This window comes from Phoenix dactylifera, unplaced genomic scaffold, assembly GCF_009389715.1.
Source record: "Phoenix dactylifera cultivar Barhee BC4 unplaced genomic scaffold, palm_55x_up_171113_PBpolish2nd_filt_p 000113F, whole genome shotgun sequence".
Taxonomy (NCBI): Eukaryota; Viridiplantae; Streptophyta; class Magnoliopsida; order Arecales; family Arecaceae; genus Phoenix; species Phoenix dactylifera.
The window spans coordinates 247958-265182 of record NW_024067685.1 but is presented as its reverse complement, the minus strand read 5'-3'; the positions used below and the strand labels follow the sequence as shown (position 1 = coordinate 265182).

General features: G+C 39.6%; 1 protein-coding gene and 1 pseudogene across 1 annotated transcript; both read left to right on the top strand.

Annotated features, from left to right (window-relative positions):
• Positions 1-1454: 1454 nt before the first annotated feature.
• On the top strand, positions 1455-4428 carry LOC120104802 (annotated as a pseudogene).
• Positions 4429-9019: 4591 nt separating this feature from the next.
• On the top strand, positions 9020-12147 carry LOC120104801. Its single transcript, XM_039116594.1, has 5 exons — positions 9020-9952; positions 10593-10741; positions 11300-11375; positions 11484-12008; positions 12121-12147. The coding sequence occupies exons 1-5, from the start codon at positions 9020-9022 to the stop codon at positions 12145-12147; spliced, it is 1710 nt and encodes a 569-aa protein (XP_038972522.1).
• Positions 12148-17225: the final 5078 nt, after the last annotated feature.

Sequence of the window (17225 nt, the reverse complement as noted above, 5' to 3'; positions counted from 1 at the left end):
GCTCTTGGAGTTGGCGGAGGATTCTTAGTCTTCGCAGCCTTGTCCGATGGAAGATGAGATATCGAGTGGGCAACGGGAGTAGTATTTCACTTTGGTTTGACCATTGGCATCCCCTTGGTCCTCTTATTGAGGTGTTTGGGGAAAAGTTTATCTATGATTCTGGCCTTGGGCAGAATGCCAAGGTGGAGGCTATTATTGATGGCCAGGAGTGGCACTGGCCTATCTCTCACTCCCCTGCATGGCTTGAGCTCATTAGTAGTACTCCTACTTCATTCCGGCCAGATAGCAGAAGGCCGGATGTATTGCAGTGGATTGATGCTCCGAAGGGTTCCTTCTCTGTTCGTGGTTTTTGGGAGTCGTTGCGCACGCGTCATAGTAGAGTGGACTGGTGGAAGCTTGTTTGGCATAGCCAAGCTATTTCATGGATGATAGAGACGCAACCAATGATAGAGACGCAACCAGCCCATCTAAAGATCCTTTGCATGGAATTGAAGGTCCTATGACTAGGGCCAAGACTAAGAGGATGAAACAAGCTTTGGAAAGCCTGATCATAAAAATCAAAGGAAAAGAAGACCAACGTGAGATAGAGGCTGCACCTAATTGGGTCACTTTCATACAATTGGGTGAAGATGCTTTGAGTCCAACCTGAAGACAACACTTTGGAAAGTCCAAATCACATGACAAGAAGCATTCATGGGAGGGCCAACTTTCCTATTATATTTGGATTTTCGTGCATACTTTTGGGGTGATATTTCAGATGATGTTTTGTATTCCCCAAATCACATTCAGACTTTCTTGTAGTTCCCAAAGTCACTATAATTACTTTGGGATCTTTTTCCTAAGTTCTGGTTACTTTTCTAGGAGTAGGTGTAACATGCATCTTTTCCAAGCCTTGGTAAATGCAGCCTTGGAAAATGCATGACAAGTAGTGCTATGTAATTTCCTAGGAGTTGCTTCTCTTTGAAGCCATTTCAGCCTTAAAATAGCACCTGATTGTACTTGAGAGGGGGAGAACGCATGAATGAAATTTGAGGGTTTCTCTTATGTGAGAGCTTCACCTTTGTTCTTGGATTAGAACTTGATAGTGTTGGTTCTACCGGCAGGTCGCGGTTAGGGTCACGCTTCTTTTGATAACTTTGGTTCTACCGGCAGGTCGCGGTTAGGGTCAAGTTCCTCATTCTCTACCTGTTTCCAGGACGGTCCGAAGTGTGCTCTTATCATTTGGTATCAGAGCCCGGTTCCTGAAATCAGGTGTTATCTATCCTTTGTGTGTTTATCTTGTTTAATTCAAAAAAAAAAAAAGGTGTTCCGCTGTTGTTTATCTCTATATCCTTGGTGACATCTTCCTTTAATCGGTTTGTGTCATCGTCCTTGTCTCTTTCTGTTCTGCTATTTCAAAAAAAAAAAAAAATGAGAAGGAAGAAAGAAGAAGAAGAAAAAAAAGAAAAAAAAAAAAAGAAAAAAATTCGGGGCAGATTTTGCTTCTAATTTCCTTGTGGGTTCTTTGACGCTTCCATTGAATTGTTCTCAATTCAAACCTTCCTTGAACCCTTTGTTGGTTCCAATTAAATTGTTCCTTGCGAGTTCTTGTTCCCTAAGGTTATCATCGACTCCTTACTGTTTCCTGTTGTGTAGAAACATCCAAAAGGTTCTTATTTAAGAGCTCATAAGGTGAAGCTAAGTGGTAAAAGGCAAGAGGGTGAGATCATCATCAAGAAAAAGCCATAAAAGAGTGTCCACCAGAGAGAGGAGTGTGTGAGGACCTATTCTGTTTATACTAATCTTTTGATTGCAGCATACAAAGATGAGTAGTGAAGGTAGTAAACAACCAGATGTTGATATGAAGTTATGGATGAAAGCCATTGCTGATCAACTTACTAAGCTTGGTGCACGAATGAATGATTTGGAATCACCAAGCAGACTCAAACCTTTGAGGGGGCGGATGTTTGAAGAAGAAGAAGAAGAGGAGTATTCGGATGGAAGAAGTAATGGAAGGAGGCAAAGAGATGAATCAAGAAAAGACAGTCATTTGGGAAGTATTAAGATGACAATCCCTGCATTCCAAGGTAAAAATGATCCTGAATTATATTTAGAGTGGGAGAGAAAGGTTGAACATGTCTTTGAATGTCATAATTATTCCGAGGAGAAGAGGGTTAAACTAGCCATTGTTGAGTTCCATGATTATGCTAGTATTTGGTGGGATCAAATGGTGACTAGTAGACGTAGAAATGGGGAGAGGCCTATTGGTACATGGGATGAGATGAAGGCTGTCATGAGAAAAAGGTTTGTACCCAGCCACTACTATAGAGATTTGCACAGGAAATTGCAAAGTCTAACTCAAGGCTCCATGAGTGTGGAAGATTACTATAAGGAGATGGAAATAGCCATGATTAGAGCCAATGTTGAAGAAGACCGAGAGGCAACTATGGCTAGATTCATTGGAGGTTTAAAGAAGGAGATAGCTGATGTGGTAGAATTACAACATTATATAGAGATGGAGGATTTGCTGCACAAAGCTATTCTAGTGGAAAGGCAATTGAAAGCTAAGAGTACTTCCAAATTTACTACTAGTTCCTCATGGAAATCGAATTGGCAAAATAACAAATCTGTGTCAAAGCCAAAAGAAGATGCAAAGGCCAAAAATTCGATTGCTGCACCTAAAGGTAAAATGGAAACTAATTCATCCTCTAGATCTCGTGATATCAAATGTTTCAGGTGTCAAGGAGTTGGACATATTGCTTCTCAATGTCCAAACAAAAGAGCCATGATACTGCTGGATAATGGAGACATAGAGAGTGTGAGCTCAAGTGATGATGACATGCCACCATTGGAGGATTGTAGTGATGTTGAGGTTGCTGAACCTGTTGTTGGAGATGTGCTTGTTACTAGGCATGCTCTCAACATGCAACCTAAGGCGGGTGGTAATGAGGAGCAACGTGAGCATATATTTCATACAAGATGCCATATAAACGACAAGGTATGCAGCTTAATCATTGATAGTGGGAGTTGCACTAATGTTGCTAGCACCTTGTTGGTTGAAAAATTGAGTTTGCCCACATTAAAAGCACCCTAATCCATATAGACTTCAGTGGCTGAATGATTGTGGAGACATAAGGGTGACTAAGCAAGTGATGATTTCATTTTCCATCGGTAAATACAAGGATGAAGTTCTTTGTGATGTGGCACCTATGCATGCTGGACATCTACTTCTTGGGCGTCCGTGGCAATTTGATAGAAGGGTTATTCATGATGGGTACAAAAATAGATACACTCTTGTTATGAACAATCACACTATTGTTTTAACACCTCTCCAACCGACCGAGGCCTATGCTGATCAAATCAGAATTACAAGAGAGTGTAAGTTGAGAGAGGAACAATTGAGCATTCAAGAAAAAGAGAGGAAAGATAAGAAAAATGAGAGTCAGCAGACGAAAGAAAAGAATAAATCAGAATCCAAAGAAGAGAAAAAAAAGAGAGTGAGTGCATTTGCAAGCAAAAGAGAGGTTGAGAGTGCCTTGTTAGCAAAAGAGCAGCTACTTGTGCTCATACAAAAGGATGTTTATTTCACTAACGAACTCAATTCTTCTTTGCCTAGTATGGTTGCTTCTTTGTTACAGGAATTTGGTGATATTTTTCCAGAAGAAATTCCCCATGGATTACCTCCTACAAGAGGTATTGAGCATCAGATTGACTTAATTCCAGGTTCTTCAATCCCAAATAGACCAGCCTACAGAACAAGTCCAGAGGAAGCAAAAGAAATTCAAAGGCAAGTAGATGAGTTGCTGCAAAAAGGATTTGTGAGAGAGAGTCTTAGCCCGTGTTCTGCTCCTGTGATCTTGGTTCCGAAGAAAGATGGGACGTGGCGCATGTGTACGGACTGCCGAGCCATAAATAAAATCACTGTAAAGTATCGATATCCTATCCCTAGATTGGATGATATGCTTGATGAATTCCATGGTTCGTGTGTGTTTTCTAAAAATAGATTTGAAGAGTGGATACTATCAAATTCGCATGAAAGAAAGTGATGAATGGAAAACAGCTTTTAAAACAAAATATGGTTTATATGAGTGGATGGTAATGCCATTTGGCTTATCTAATGCACCCAGCACCTTCATGAGGTTAATGAACCATGTTTTGCGTTCTTTCATTGGGAAATTTGTTGTAGTGTATTTTGATGATATTTTGATTTATAGCAAAACCTTAGATGAACATGTTAATCATTTGCATGTTGTTCTTAATGTTTTGAGAGAAAACAAATTATATGCTAATCTTAAAAAGTGTTCATTTTGCCATGAATCTGTTGTGTTTTTGGGTTTTGTTGTAAGCTCGAAAGGAATAAGTGTGGATGAGGAGAAGGTAAGGGCAATTAGAGAATGGCCTACACCTAAGAATGCAAATGAGGTAAGAAGTTTTCATGGTTTAGCAGGTTTTTATAGAAGGTTTGTAAAGAACTTTAGTTCTATTGCTGCACCTTTGAATGAACTTGTTAAAAAGAATGTTGTGTTTAAGTGGAATGAAGTGCATGAGGAAGCTTTTAATTCATTAAAAGAAAAATTGACCAATGCACCTTTGCTTTGTTTGCCTAATTTTGATAAAGCTTTTGAAATTGAATGTGATGCATCTGGTGTTGGCATAGGGGCCGTACTAATGCAGGACTCTAAACCAATTGCTTACTTTAGTGAAAAGCTTAATGGGGCATCATTGAATTATTCCACGTATGACAAAGAGTTGTACGCTTTGGTGAGAGCTTTGCAAACTTGGCAACACTACTTGTGGTCAAGGGAATTCATAATTCATTCTGACCATCAAAGCTTGAAGTTTCTAAGATCTCAAGGTAAGCTTCAAAAAAGACATGCCAAGTGGTTGGAATTCATTGAGATGTTTCCTTATGTAATCAAGTACAAGAATGGTAAGGAAAACAAAGTGGCTGACGCATTGTCCAGAAGGTATGCATTGCTTACTTCTTTGCAAACTAAATTACTTGGTTTTGAGTTTATAAAGGACTTATATGCTAATGATTCTGACTTTGGCCAAGTATGGGATTCTTGTTCTAAACATGCTTTTGGGGACTATTATAGGCATGATGGTTTCTTGTTTAAGAAAAATAAGTTGTGTGTGCCTGTTTGTTCCTTGCGTGAAATGCTAGTTAGAGAAAGTCATGGTGGTGGATTGATGGGACATTTTGGGATAAAAAGGACCTTAGAAATATTGCATGAGCATTTTTATTGGTCTAACATGAAGCATGATGTGCAATCGGTCTGTGACAAGTGCATAGCATGTAAACAAGCTAAATCTAAAGTCATGCCCCATGGCTTCTATACACCTTTGCCTGTGTCTAATCAACCCTGGACTGATATTTCAATGGATTTCGTGTTAGGATTACCTCGATCTCAAGGTGGCAAAGATAGTATATTTGTCGTTGTTGATAGGTTTAGTAAAATGGCACATTTCATTGCATGCTCTAAAACCAATGATGCAACACATATTGCTGATCTGTTCTTTAAAGAGATAATGCGCTTGCATGGATTGCCTAGAACAATAGTAAGTGATAGGGATGTAAAGTTCCTAAGTCATTTTTGGAAAACTTTGTGGAATAAACTAGGAACAAAACTCTTATTTTCTACTGTTGCACATCCTCAAACGGATGGACAAACTGAAGTAGTAAATAGAACACTTACTACCTTGTTGCGTGCTATCATTAAAAAGAATTTGAAAAATTGGAGAAATGCTTGCCACATGTTGAGTCTGCTTATAATAGAACTGTTCATTCTACTACTTCTTATTCTCCTTTTGAAGTTGTGTATGGCTTTAATCCTTTGACTCCTTTAGACATCTTACCTTTGCCTACTAATGAGTGTACCAATTTGGATGGTAAGAAAAAGGCGGATACTATTAGGGAGTTGCATGCAAAAGTTCGAGCCAACATTGAGAGGAAGAATGAGCAATATGCAAAGCAAGCAAATAAGGGGCGTATTAAAGTTATTTTTGAACCAGGAGATTGGGTTTGGGTTCATATGAGGAAGGAGAGGTTTCCCACTCAAAGAAAATCTAAGCTGCAAACAAGAGGAGATGGACCCTTCCAAGTTCTAGAGAAGATCAATGACAATGCCTACAAGTTGGACTTGCCAAGTGAATATGGTAATGTAAGTGCTACCTTTAATGTGGCTGATCTATCTTTGTTTGATGTAGGTGATGAATCTGATTCGAGGACGAATCCTTTTGAAGAGGGAGGGAATGATAGAGATGCAACCAATGATAGAGACGCAACCAGCCCATCTAAAGATCCTTTGCATGGAATTGAAGGTCCTATGACTAGGGCCAAGACTAAGAGGATGAAACAAGCTTTGGAAAGCCTGATCATAAAAATCAAAGGAAAAGAAGACCAACGTGAGATAGAGGCTGCACCTAATTGGGTCACTTTCATACAATTGGGTGAAGATGCTTTGAGTCCAACCTGAAGACAACACTTTGGAAAGTCCAAATCACATGACAAGAAGCATTCATGGGAGGGCCAACTTTCCTATTATATTTGGATTTTCGTGCATACTTTTGGGGTGATATTTCAGATGATGTTTTGTATTCCCCAAATCACATTCAGACTTTCTTGTAGTTCCCAAAGTCACTATAATTACTTTGGGATCTTTTTCCTAAGTTCTGGTTACTTTTCTAGGAGTAGGTGTAACATGCATCTTTTCCAAGCCTTGGTAAATGCAGCCTTGGAAAATGCATGACAAGTAGTGCTATGTAATTTCCTAGGAGTTGCTTCTCTTTGAAGCCATTTCAGCCTTAAAATAGCACCTGATTGTACTTGAGAGGGGGAGAACGCATGAATGAAATTTGAGGGTTTCTCTTATGTGAGAGCTTCACCTTTGTTCTTGGATTAGAACTTGATAGTGTTGGTTCTACCGGCAGGTCGCGGTTAGGGTCACGCTTCTTTTGATGACTTTGGTTCTACCGGCAGGTCGCGGTTAGGGTCAAGTTCCTCATTCTCTACCTGTTTCCAGGACGGTCCGAAGTGTGCTCTTATCAATGGATGTCTTTTATTCTTTGGTTAGCCATCCAGGATGCCTTGTATACTCAAGCTAAGCTTATATGCTTTGGCATTATTCAGGTCGCCCAATGTGTTTTGTGTGAGGGTGGGCATCAGTATGTGGATCATTTATTTTTTTAGTGCCCATTCTCTCAGCGCATCTGGTCTGTTCTTTGTGCCAAGTGTAATATTCCGTGGGCCTCGTGTAGATGGATGGATACGATCTTGGCTTTCTCAAATGGATGGTCGTTCACTCTTGGGTCGAATTGCAAAGCTTATGGTGGCAACTGCGGTCTACTACATTTGGAGGGAACGTAATGCTCGTTTGCATGGCGATGGCCCTACACATGAGTGTGTTCTTCTGAGAGAGATTACTTTTTGATAGAGACGCAACCAATGATAGAGATGCAACCAGCCCATCTAAAGATCCTTTGCATGGAATTGAAGGTCCTATGACTAGGGCCAAGACTAAGAGGATGAAACAAGCTTTGGAAAGCCTGATCATAAAAATTAAAGAAAAAGAAGACCAACGTGAGATAGAGACTGCACCTAATTGGGTCACTTTCATATAATTGGGTGAAGATGCTTTGAGTCCAACCTGAAGACAACACTTTGGAAAGTCCAAATCACATGACAAGAAGCATTCATGGGAAGGCCAACTTTCCTATTGTATTTGGATTTTCGTGCATTCTTTTGGGGTGATATTTCAGACGATGTTTTGTATTCCCCAAGTCACATTCAGACTTTCTTGTGGTTCTCAAAGTCACTATAATTACTTTGGAATCTTTTTCCTAAGTTCTGGTTACTTTTCTAGGAGTAGGTGTAACATGCATCTTTTCCAAGCCTTGGTAAATGCAGCCTTGGAAAATGCATGACAAGTAGTGCTATGTAATTTCCTAGGAGTTGCTTCTCTTTGAAGCCATTTCAGCCTTAAAATAGCACCTGATTGTACTTGAGAGGGGGAGAACGCATGAATGAAATTTGAGAGTTTCTCTTATGTGAGAGCTTCAACTTTGTTCTTGGATTAGAACTTGATAGTGTTGGTTCTACCGGCAGGTCGCGGTTAGGGTCACGCTTCTTTTGATAACTTTGGTTCTACCGGCAGGTCGCTGTTAGGGTCAAGTTCCTCTTTCTCTACCTGTTTCTAGGACGGTCTGAAGTGTGCTCTTATCATTTGGAATCAGAGCCCGGTTCCTGAAATCAGATGTTATCTATGCTTTGTGTGTTTATCTTGTTTAATTCAAAAAAAAAAAAAGGTGTTCCGCTGTTGTTTATCTCTATATCCTTGGTGACATCTTCCTTTAATCGGTTTGTGTCATCGTCCTTGTTCCTTTCTGTTCTGCTATTTCAAAAAAAAAAAAAAAAAGAGAAGAAGAAGAAAAAAGAAAAAAAAAAGAAAAAGAAAAAAAATTCGGGGCAGATTTTGCTCCTAATTTTCTTGTGGGTTCTTTAACGCTTCCATTGAATTGTTCTCAATTCAAACCTTCCTTGAACCCTTTGTTGGTTCCAATTAAATTGTTCCTTGCGAGTTCTTGTTCCCTAAGGTTATCATCGACTCCTTACTGTTTCCTGTTGTGTAGAAACATCCAAAAGGTTCTTATTTAAGAGCTCATAAGGTGAAGCTAAGTGGTAAAAGGCAAGAGGGTGAGATCATCATCAAGAAAAAGCTATAAAAGAGTGTCTACCAGAGAGAGGAGTGTGTGAGGACCTATTCTGTTTATACTAATCTTTTGATTGCAGCATACAAAGATGAGTAGTGAAGGTAGTAAACAACCAGATGTTGATATGAAGTTATGGATGAAAGCCATTGCTGATCAACTTACTAAGCTTGGTGCACGAATGAATGATTTGGAATCACCAAGCAGACTCAAACCTTTGAGGGGGAGGATGTTTGAAGAAGAAGAAGAAGAGGAGTATTCGGATGGAAGAAGTAATGGAAGGAGGCAAAGAGATGAATCAAGAAAAGACAGTCATTTGGGAAGTATTAAGATGACAATCCCTGCATTCCAAGGTAAAAATGATCCTGAATTATATTTAGAGTGGGAGAGAAAGGTTGAACATGTGTTTGAATGTCATAATTATTCCGAGGAGAAGAGGGTTAAACTAGCCATTGTTGAGTTCCATGATTATGCTAGTATTTGGTGGGATCAAATGGTGACTAGTAGACATAGAAATGGAGAGAGGCCTATTGGTACATTGGATGAGATGAAGGCTGTCATGAGAAAAAGGTTTGTACCCAGCCACTACTATAGAGATTTGCACAGAAAATTGCAAAGTCTAACTCAAGGCTCCATGAGTGTGGAAGATTACTATAAGGAGATGGAAATAGCCATGATTAGAGCCAATGTTGAAGAAGACCGAGAGGCAACTATGGCTAGATTCATTGGAGGTTTAAAGAAGGAGATAGCTGATGTGGTAGAATTGCAACATTATATAGAGATGGAGGATTTGCTGCACAAAGCTATTCTAGTGGAAAGGCAATTGAAAGCTAAGAGTACTTCCAAATTTACTACTAGTTCCTCATGGAAATCGAATTGGCAAAACAACAAATCTGTGTCAAAGCCAAAAGAAGATGCAAAGGCCAAAAATTCGATTGCTGCACCTAAAGGTAAAATGGAAACTAATTCATCCTCTAGATCTCGTGATATGAAATGTTTCAGGTGTCAAGGAGTTGGACATATTGCTTCTCAATGTCCAAATAAAAGAGCCATGATACTGCTAGATAATGGAGACATAGAGAGTGTGAGCTCAAGTGATGATGACATGCCACCATTGGAGGATTGTAGTGATGTTGAAGTTGCTGAACCTGTTGTTGGAGATGTGCTTGTCACTAGGCGTGCTCTCAACATGCAACCTAAGGCGGGTGGTAATGAGGAGCAACGTGAGCATATATTTCATACAAGATGCCATATAAACGACAAGGTATGCAGCTTAATCATTGATAGTGGGAGTTGCACTAATGTTGCTAGCACCTTGTTGGTTGAAAAATTGAATTTGCCCACATTAAAGCACCCTAATCCATATAGACTTCAGTGGCTGAATGATTGTGGTGACATAAGGGTGACTAAGCAAGTGATGATTTCTTTTTCCATCGGTAAATATAAGGATGAAGTTCTTTGTGATGTGGCACCTATGCATGCTGGACATCTACTTCTTGGGCGTCCGTGGCAATTTGATAGAAGGGTTATTCATGATGGGTACAAAAATAGATACACTCTTGTTATGAACAATCACACTATTGTTTTAACACCTCTCCAACCAACCGAGACCTTTGCTGATCAAATCAGAATTTCAAGAGAGTGTAAGTTGAGAGAGGAGCAATTGAGCATTCAAGAAAAAGAGAGGAAAGATAAAAAAAATGAGAGTGAGCAGACAAAAGAAAAGAATAAATCAGAATCCAAAGAAGAGAAAAAAAAAGAGAGTGAGTGCATTTGCAAGCAAAAGAGAGGTTGAGAGTGCCTTGTTAGCAAAAGAGCAGCTACTTGTGCTCATACACAAGGATGTTTATTTCACTAACGAACTCAATTCTTCTTTGCCTAGTATGGTTGCTTCTTTGTTACAGGAATTTGGTGATATTTTTTCAGAAGAAATTCCCCATGGATTACCTCCTACAAGAGGTATTGAGCATCAGATTGACTTAATTCCAGGTTCTTCAATCCCAAATAGACCAGCCTACAGAACAAGTCCAGAGGAAGCAAAAGAAATTCAAAGGCAAGTAGATGAGTTGCTGCAAAAAGGATTTGTGAGGGAGAGTCTTAGCCCGTGTTCTGCTCCTGTGATCTTGGTTCCGAAGAAAGATGGGACGTGGCGCATGTGTACGGATTGCCGAGCCATAAATAAAATCACTGTAAAGTATCGATATCCTATCCCTAGATTGGATGATATGCTTGATGAATTGCATGGTTCGTGTGTGTTTTCTAAAATAGATTTGAAGAGTGGATACTATCAAATTCGCATGAAAGAAGGTGATGAATGGAAAACGGCTTTTAAAACAAAATATGGTTTATACGAGTGGATGGTGATGCCATTTGGCTTATCTAATGCACCCAGCACCTTCATGAGGTTAATGAACCATGTTTTGCGTTCTTTCATTGGAAAATTTGTTGTAGTGTATTTTGATGATATTTTGATTTATAGCAAAACCTTAGATGAACATGTTAATCATTTGCATGTTGTTCTTAATGTTTTGAGAGAAAACAAATTATATGCTAATCTTAAAAAGTGTTCATTCTGCCATGAATCTGTTGTGTTTTTGGGTTTTGTTGTAAGCTCGAAAGGAATAAGTGTGGATGAGGAGAAGGTAAGGCCAATTAGAGAATGGCCTACACCTAAGAATGCAAATGAGGTAAGAAGTTTTCATGGTTTAGCAAGTTTTTATAGAAGGTTTGTAAAGAACTTTAGTTCTATTGCTGCACCTTTGAATGAACTTGTTAAAAAGAATGTTGTGTTTAAGTGGAATGATGTGCATGAGGGAGCTTTTAATTCATTAAAGGAAAAATTGACCAATGCACCTTTGCTTTGTTTGCCTAATTTTGATAAAGCTTTTGAAATTGAATGTGATGCATCTAGTGTTGGTATAGGGGCCGTACTAATGCAGGACTCTAAACCAATTGCTTACTTTAGTGAAAAGCTTAATGGGGCATCATTGAATTATTCCATGTATGACAAAGAATTGTACGCTCTGGTGAGAGCTTTGCAAACTTGGCAACACTACTTGTGGTCAAGGGAATTCATAATTCATTTTGACCATCAAAGCTTGAAGTTTCTAAGATCTCAAGATAAGCTTCAAAAAAGACATGCCAAGTGGTTGGAATTCATTGAGATGTTTCCTTATGTAATCAAGTACAAGAATGGTAAGGAAAACAAAGTGGCTGATGCATTGTCCAGAAGGTATGCATTGCTTACTTCTTTGCAAACTAAATTACTTGGTTTTGAGTTTATAAAGGACTTATATGCTGATGATTCTGACTTTGGCCAAGTATGGAATTCTTGTTCTAAACATGCTTTTGGGGACTATTATAGGCATGATGGTTTCTTGTTTAAGAAAAATAAGTTGTGTGTGCCTGTTTGTTCCTTGCGTGAAATGCTAGTTAGAGAAAGTCATGGTGGTGGATTGATGGGACATTTTGGGATAAAAAGGACCTTAGAAATATTGCATGAGCATTTTTATTGGTCTAACATGAAGCATGATGTGCAATCGGTCTGTGATAAGTGCATAGCATGTAAACAAGCTAAATCTAAAGTCATGCCCCATGGCTTCTATACACCTTTGCCTGTGTCTAATCAACCCTGGACTGATATTTCAATGGATTTTGTGTTAGGATTACCTCGATCTCAAGGAGGCAAAGATAGTATATTTGTCATTGTTGATAGGTTTAGTAAAATGGCACATTTCATTGCATGCTCCAAAACCAATGATGCAACACATATTGCTGATCTGTTCTTTAAAGAGATAATGCGCTTGCATGGATTGCCTAGAACAATAGTAAGTGATAGGGATGTAAAGTTCCTAAATCATTTTTGGAAAACTTTGTGGAATAAACTAGGAACAAAACTCTTATTTTCTACTGTTGCACATCCTCAAACGGATGGACAAACTGAAGTAGTAAATAGAACACTTACTACCTTGTTGCGTGCTATCATTCAAAAGAATTTGAAAAATTGGGAGAAATGCTTGCCACATGTTGAGTTTGCTTATAATAGAACTGTTCATTCTACTACTTCTTATTCTCTTTTTGAAGTTGTGTATGGCTTTAATCCTTTGACTCCTTTAGACATCTTACCTTTGCCTACTAATGAGTGTACCAATTTGGATGGTAAGAAAAAGGCGGATACTATTAGGGAGTTGCATGCAAAAGTTCGAGCCAACATTGAGAGGAAGAATGAGCAATATGCAAAGCAAGCAAATAAGGGGCGTATTAAAGTTATTTTTGAACCAGGAGATTGGGTTTGGGTTCATATGAGGAAGGAGAGGTTTCCCACTCAAAGAAAATCTATGCTGCAAACAAGAGGAGATGGACCCTTCCAAGTTCTAGAGAAGATCAATGACAATGCCTACAAGTTGGACTTCCCAAGTGAATATGGTAATGTAAGTGCTACCTTTAATGTGGCTGATCTATCTTTGTTTGATGTAGGTGATGAATCTGATTCGAGGACGAATCCTTTTGAAGAGGGAGGGAATGATAGAGACGCAACCAGCCCATCTAAAGATCCTTTGCATGGAATTGAAGGTCCTATGACAAGGGCCAAGACTAAGAGGATGAAACAAGCTTTGGAAAGCCTGATCATAAAAATCAAAGGAAAAGAAGACCAACGTGAGATAGAGGCTGCACCTAATTGGTTCACTTTCATACAATTGGGTGAAGATGCTTTGAGTCCAACCTGAAGACAACACTTTGGAAAGTCCAAATCACATGACAAGAAGCATTCATGGGAAGGCCAACTTTTCTATTGTATTTGGATTTTCGTGCATACTTTTGGGGTGATATTTCAGATGATGTTTTGTATTCCCCAAGTCACATTCAGACTTTCTTGTAGTTCCCAAAGTCACTATAATTACTTTGGGATCTTTTTCCTAAGTTCTGGTTACTTTTCTAGGAGTAGGTGTAACATGCATCTTTTCCAAGCCTTGGTAAATGCAGCCTTGGAAAATGCATGACAAGTAGTGCTATGTAATTTCCTAGGAGTTGCTTCTCTTTGAAGCCATTTCAGCCTTAAAATAACATCTGATTGTACTTGAGAGGGGGAGAACGCATGAATGAAATTTGAGAGTTTCTCTTATGTGAGAGCTTCACCTTTGTTCTTGGATTAGAACTTGATAGTGTTGGTTCTACCGGCAGGTCGCGGTTAGGGTCACGCTTCTTTTGATAACTTTGGTTCTACCGGCAGGTCGCGGTTAGGGTCAAGTTCCTCTTTCTCTACCTATTTCCAGGACGGTCCGAAGTGTGCTCTTATCACTTTTTGTATTGTGACTTGGATTAATCCCACACGGGGTGTGATTCCATCTCCTGCTAATAGATGGCTTCACAGTTCGTGGGGATTCTTTGATGATGTCTTTTGATACTCTCATCATTTTGTTCTTACAAGCTTTGTTGTTAGTTGTTGTGGCTAGAGAGGTTTGCCCTCCTAGTCTTTGATTTCTAGGGTATGCCTCTGTGCATTTGTACGTCATTTCTTCAATTTGGATATATACACACTTACCTTTATCCAAAAAAAAAATGAAGAGATGCCTTGTATGGTTGTGGGGGGGAGTTCTCTATGAGTATATGACTATTGCCACGATCCTGGGCTTGCAATCTTGAGTCGGAGGCATTATAATTAATATGTTATCAAAGCATAAGTAGATAAATTATAATATACAATGGGATGTAAATCTATACAATGGGAGAATGAATTTTTTCTAGAGGGGAAGAATGTAATACCAAGCCCAACTAATAAGAAATTGGGCCTAGTCCATTTAACCAGTCGATATGTAAGAGTTGAAGAAGGAGATAGAAAAAAAAGGATAGATCTTGTTTGCCTTGGAGTAGGAGATGGATAAAAAAGAGATAAAGCTAAGCTGCAAATAGGTCGGGTCGACCCATGACCCGACCCGACCCGACTCAAGCCGTTTTAGAGGACCCGTGGGTCCGAGTCAGGTTTTCAAATTGGACCCATTATGTTTTTCGAATTGGGTCCGAGTCAACCTAATCTTGAGCCGACTCGGACCCGATCCGACCCATTTCTTTTTTGAGTCAATTTGGATCATTTACCCAACGACCCAATCCGACCCGCCCTGAACCCGCATTACCCATTTAACCCACAAGTCACAGCCCATAACCCATTCGCTGATTGATTAACCCATTTTTTTGAGTCCTCAAGTCCGTAACTCATAACCCATTCCATTGATTATTTGATTAAGCATGAGCAAGAGGTTGTTAGAAGTATGCCCTAGAAGCCAATGTGGCTAACGCATATTTGTAATCTGGGACATAAATTTGTAATTTGACTCTTATTGATTAACAAGATTGGGCAATTTGTTATTCATTCATATTTGTATATGTCTATGAATCGTCCAAGAAATTAATAAGATGATGACACATATTCTCAAGGAGTTGAGAATTTGAGGCATGTGTTATTAGGGATTAATTTCTAAATGCTCCTGATCGATGGATCCATCATCTGCTGAGATTAGTGCACAGATCACTTAATCAGATGGATGAGTCTCACGTCCACAGTATAGAGACACTGGAGTGATTGTGCAAGTACTTGTTAGAGAACAAGTGTACTGAGCATGACCAAAAAAAGTAATCACATGGAGACATCCACTCGTCAGTGACTACTTATTATCACGGCTCCTCGAATCGGAGCTGGACCGGACGTGGATCAAGGTATAAACCAGATCAGGTCGCTGGACAGGTTCGAGGTCTGACGGTGCTCTCTAGAGATTTGGGCAACTTGGAGACCAAATCTGGGCCCTAGGATCACCTAGGAAAACATGTCCAAGATGTAGGAGGAATACCCAAGAGCATGGAGCCATGGGCACGTGCTCCAAGGCGTGTATTGTTGAGAATACATGCCGGTTCATCATTAGAAGGAAAGCTCCTGCAACGAGACTGATTCAGCGTTGTGGGCTTATCTCGAAGCATAGACTGAATCCGGAAAATTGGGATGCATGAAAATGTGTGTCACTGATGGAGGAACGTGGCATAAGTCTCCAGAAGGCAAGGAACATATTTTAACACGTTTTTATAACTGAAAACGTGTATGGTTAGAAGACATGGCTGTAACGCTGTTTCCACGCGCTTTCACTTTGAGGGGCATTTCTAGAACTCTACAGAAGTCTGTTCAAAGTGAAAAAGGTGCTATCTGGAAGAGTTTTTCGTCCTAAATCTAACAAAACCAGTTTCATGGTAATCCGAGTTCGTTTGAGGCACGAACTTGGCTGTTTTATCTGATTGCGCAGAATCCTGCTGGAATCGGGATTTTCCTATCTTATCTAGAATTCATCCTTATCCTGTGCATTGGAAGTTGAGTTCGTGAGGGACTTGTAACTGGAGGTTGCTTATCTATAAGAGGACCCTCAAAGGGGAGGGATTGGTATCCGGTAGAGATGGAGAGGCCAGGAGAGCTTATTATAATCAGTTGAGCGGTTATTCAATAAAATTCTCTTTCCCTATATTTCTCCTTCTCCTTCGTGGTACTTTCTGGTGCTGTGTTTCGCTGCATTATTGTTGTTAGGCGTGACCTAAGTCATAGAGACTACATACCCACGCCAGGAAGGCTGATCGGTTATCTTTGACAGACCGAGCCGCACGTTGTTGGGATTCGCTTTGAAATTCCTTCGTACGTGATATTATGCTGTTGTTGTATGACTGATCATTTGATCTGCGATGCCTCAGCTATTCACTATAAGGTTGCTATAGTTTGACAAGCATGTAAACTTGGGCCCTAGCCATAAGGATCCTTGTGGTGCGAATTGGCTGCAGTAGGTTTATCTTGGAATAGCATTGCATTTAAATGGGATCTATCGACCTTGATAGATTAGGAGTGATCCTATGTGATTTATGAGACTGAGTTCGATACTTGGCCAGGTATTTTGAAAAAAGAGTTTTCCATATCTCGAACTGGAAGTCGAATAAATTTGGCATATGACGGACCTCCGTCCTGTCAGGATCCATGATAAAGGGACTGTATCATACGCTAACTGCATCTGAAAATTCAGACTTCTATTCTGCTAGGTTGGCACCACATACTGCTAGGTGTCACTAGTGGATTGTGAGACCCGAAGGCATTTACTTGGTAATCAGTGAACTCTAAAAGTAGAACTGAAAGGAGTTTTAGTGATATTGAGATGGAGATTTCAATATGTCTCACTACCAGACTGAATAGAACCTACGGAATCACACACATAGAGGATTTGATTAGTCAGACTATCATAATTGTTATTTAGAATCACAATTGATTTTAATTATCAATAGGTGATTGAATTAACCCACTAAGTGTTAGTGAGTTAATTGAAGAAGAATTAAGTGGAATTGATTGCAATTGGGCTGATTTGATGAGCCAAATCAAATTGGGTTCGACCCAAATTGAGTTGGGCTCATGATTGGGTCAATCCTGATTAGATCAAGTTATATGCCTTAAGTCGTGTTCACACTATGCAGATTTTAAAGTCTATATGTCATCGTAAGATAAGTCGTGTTCACACTATGCG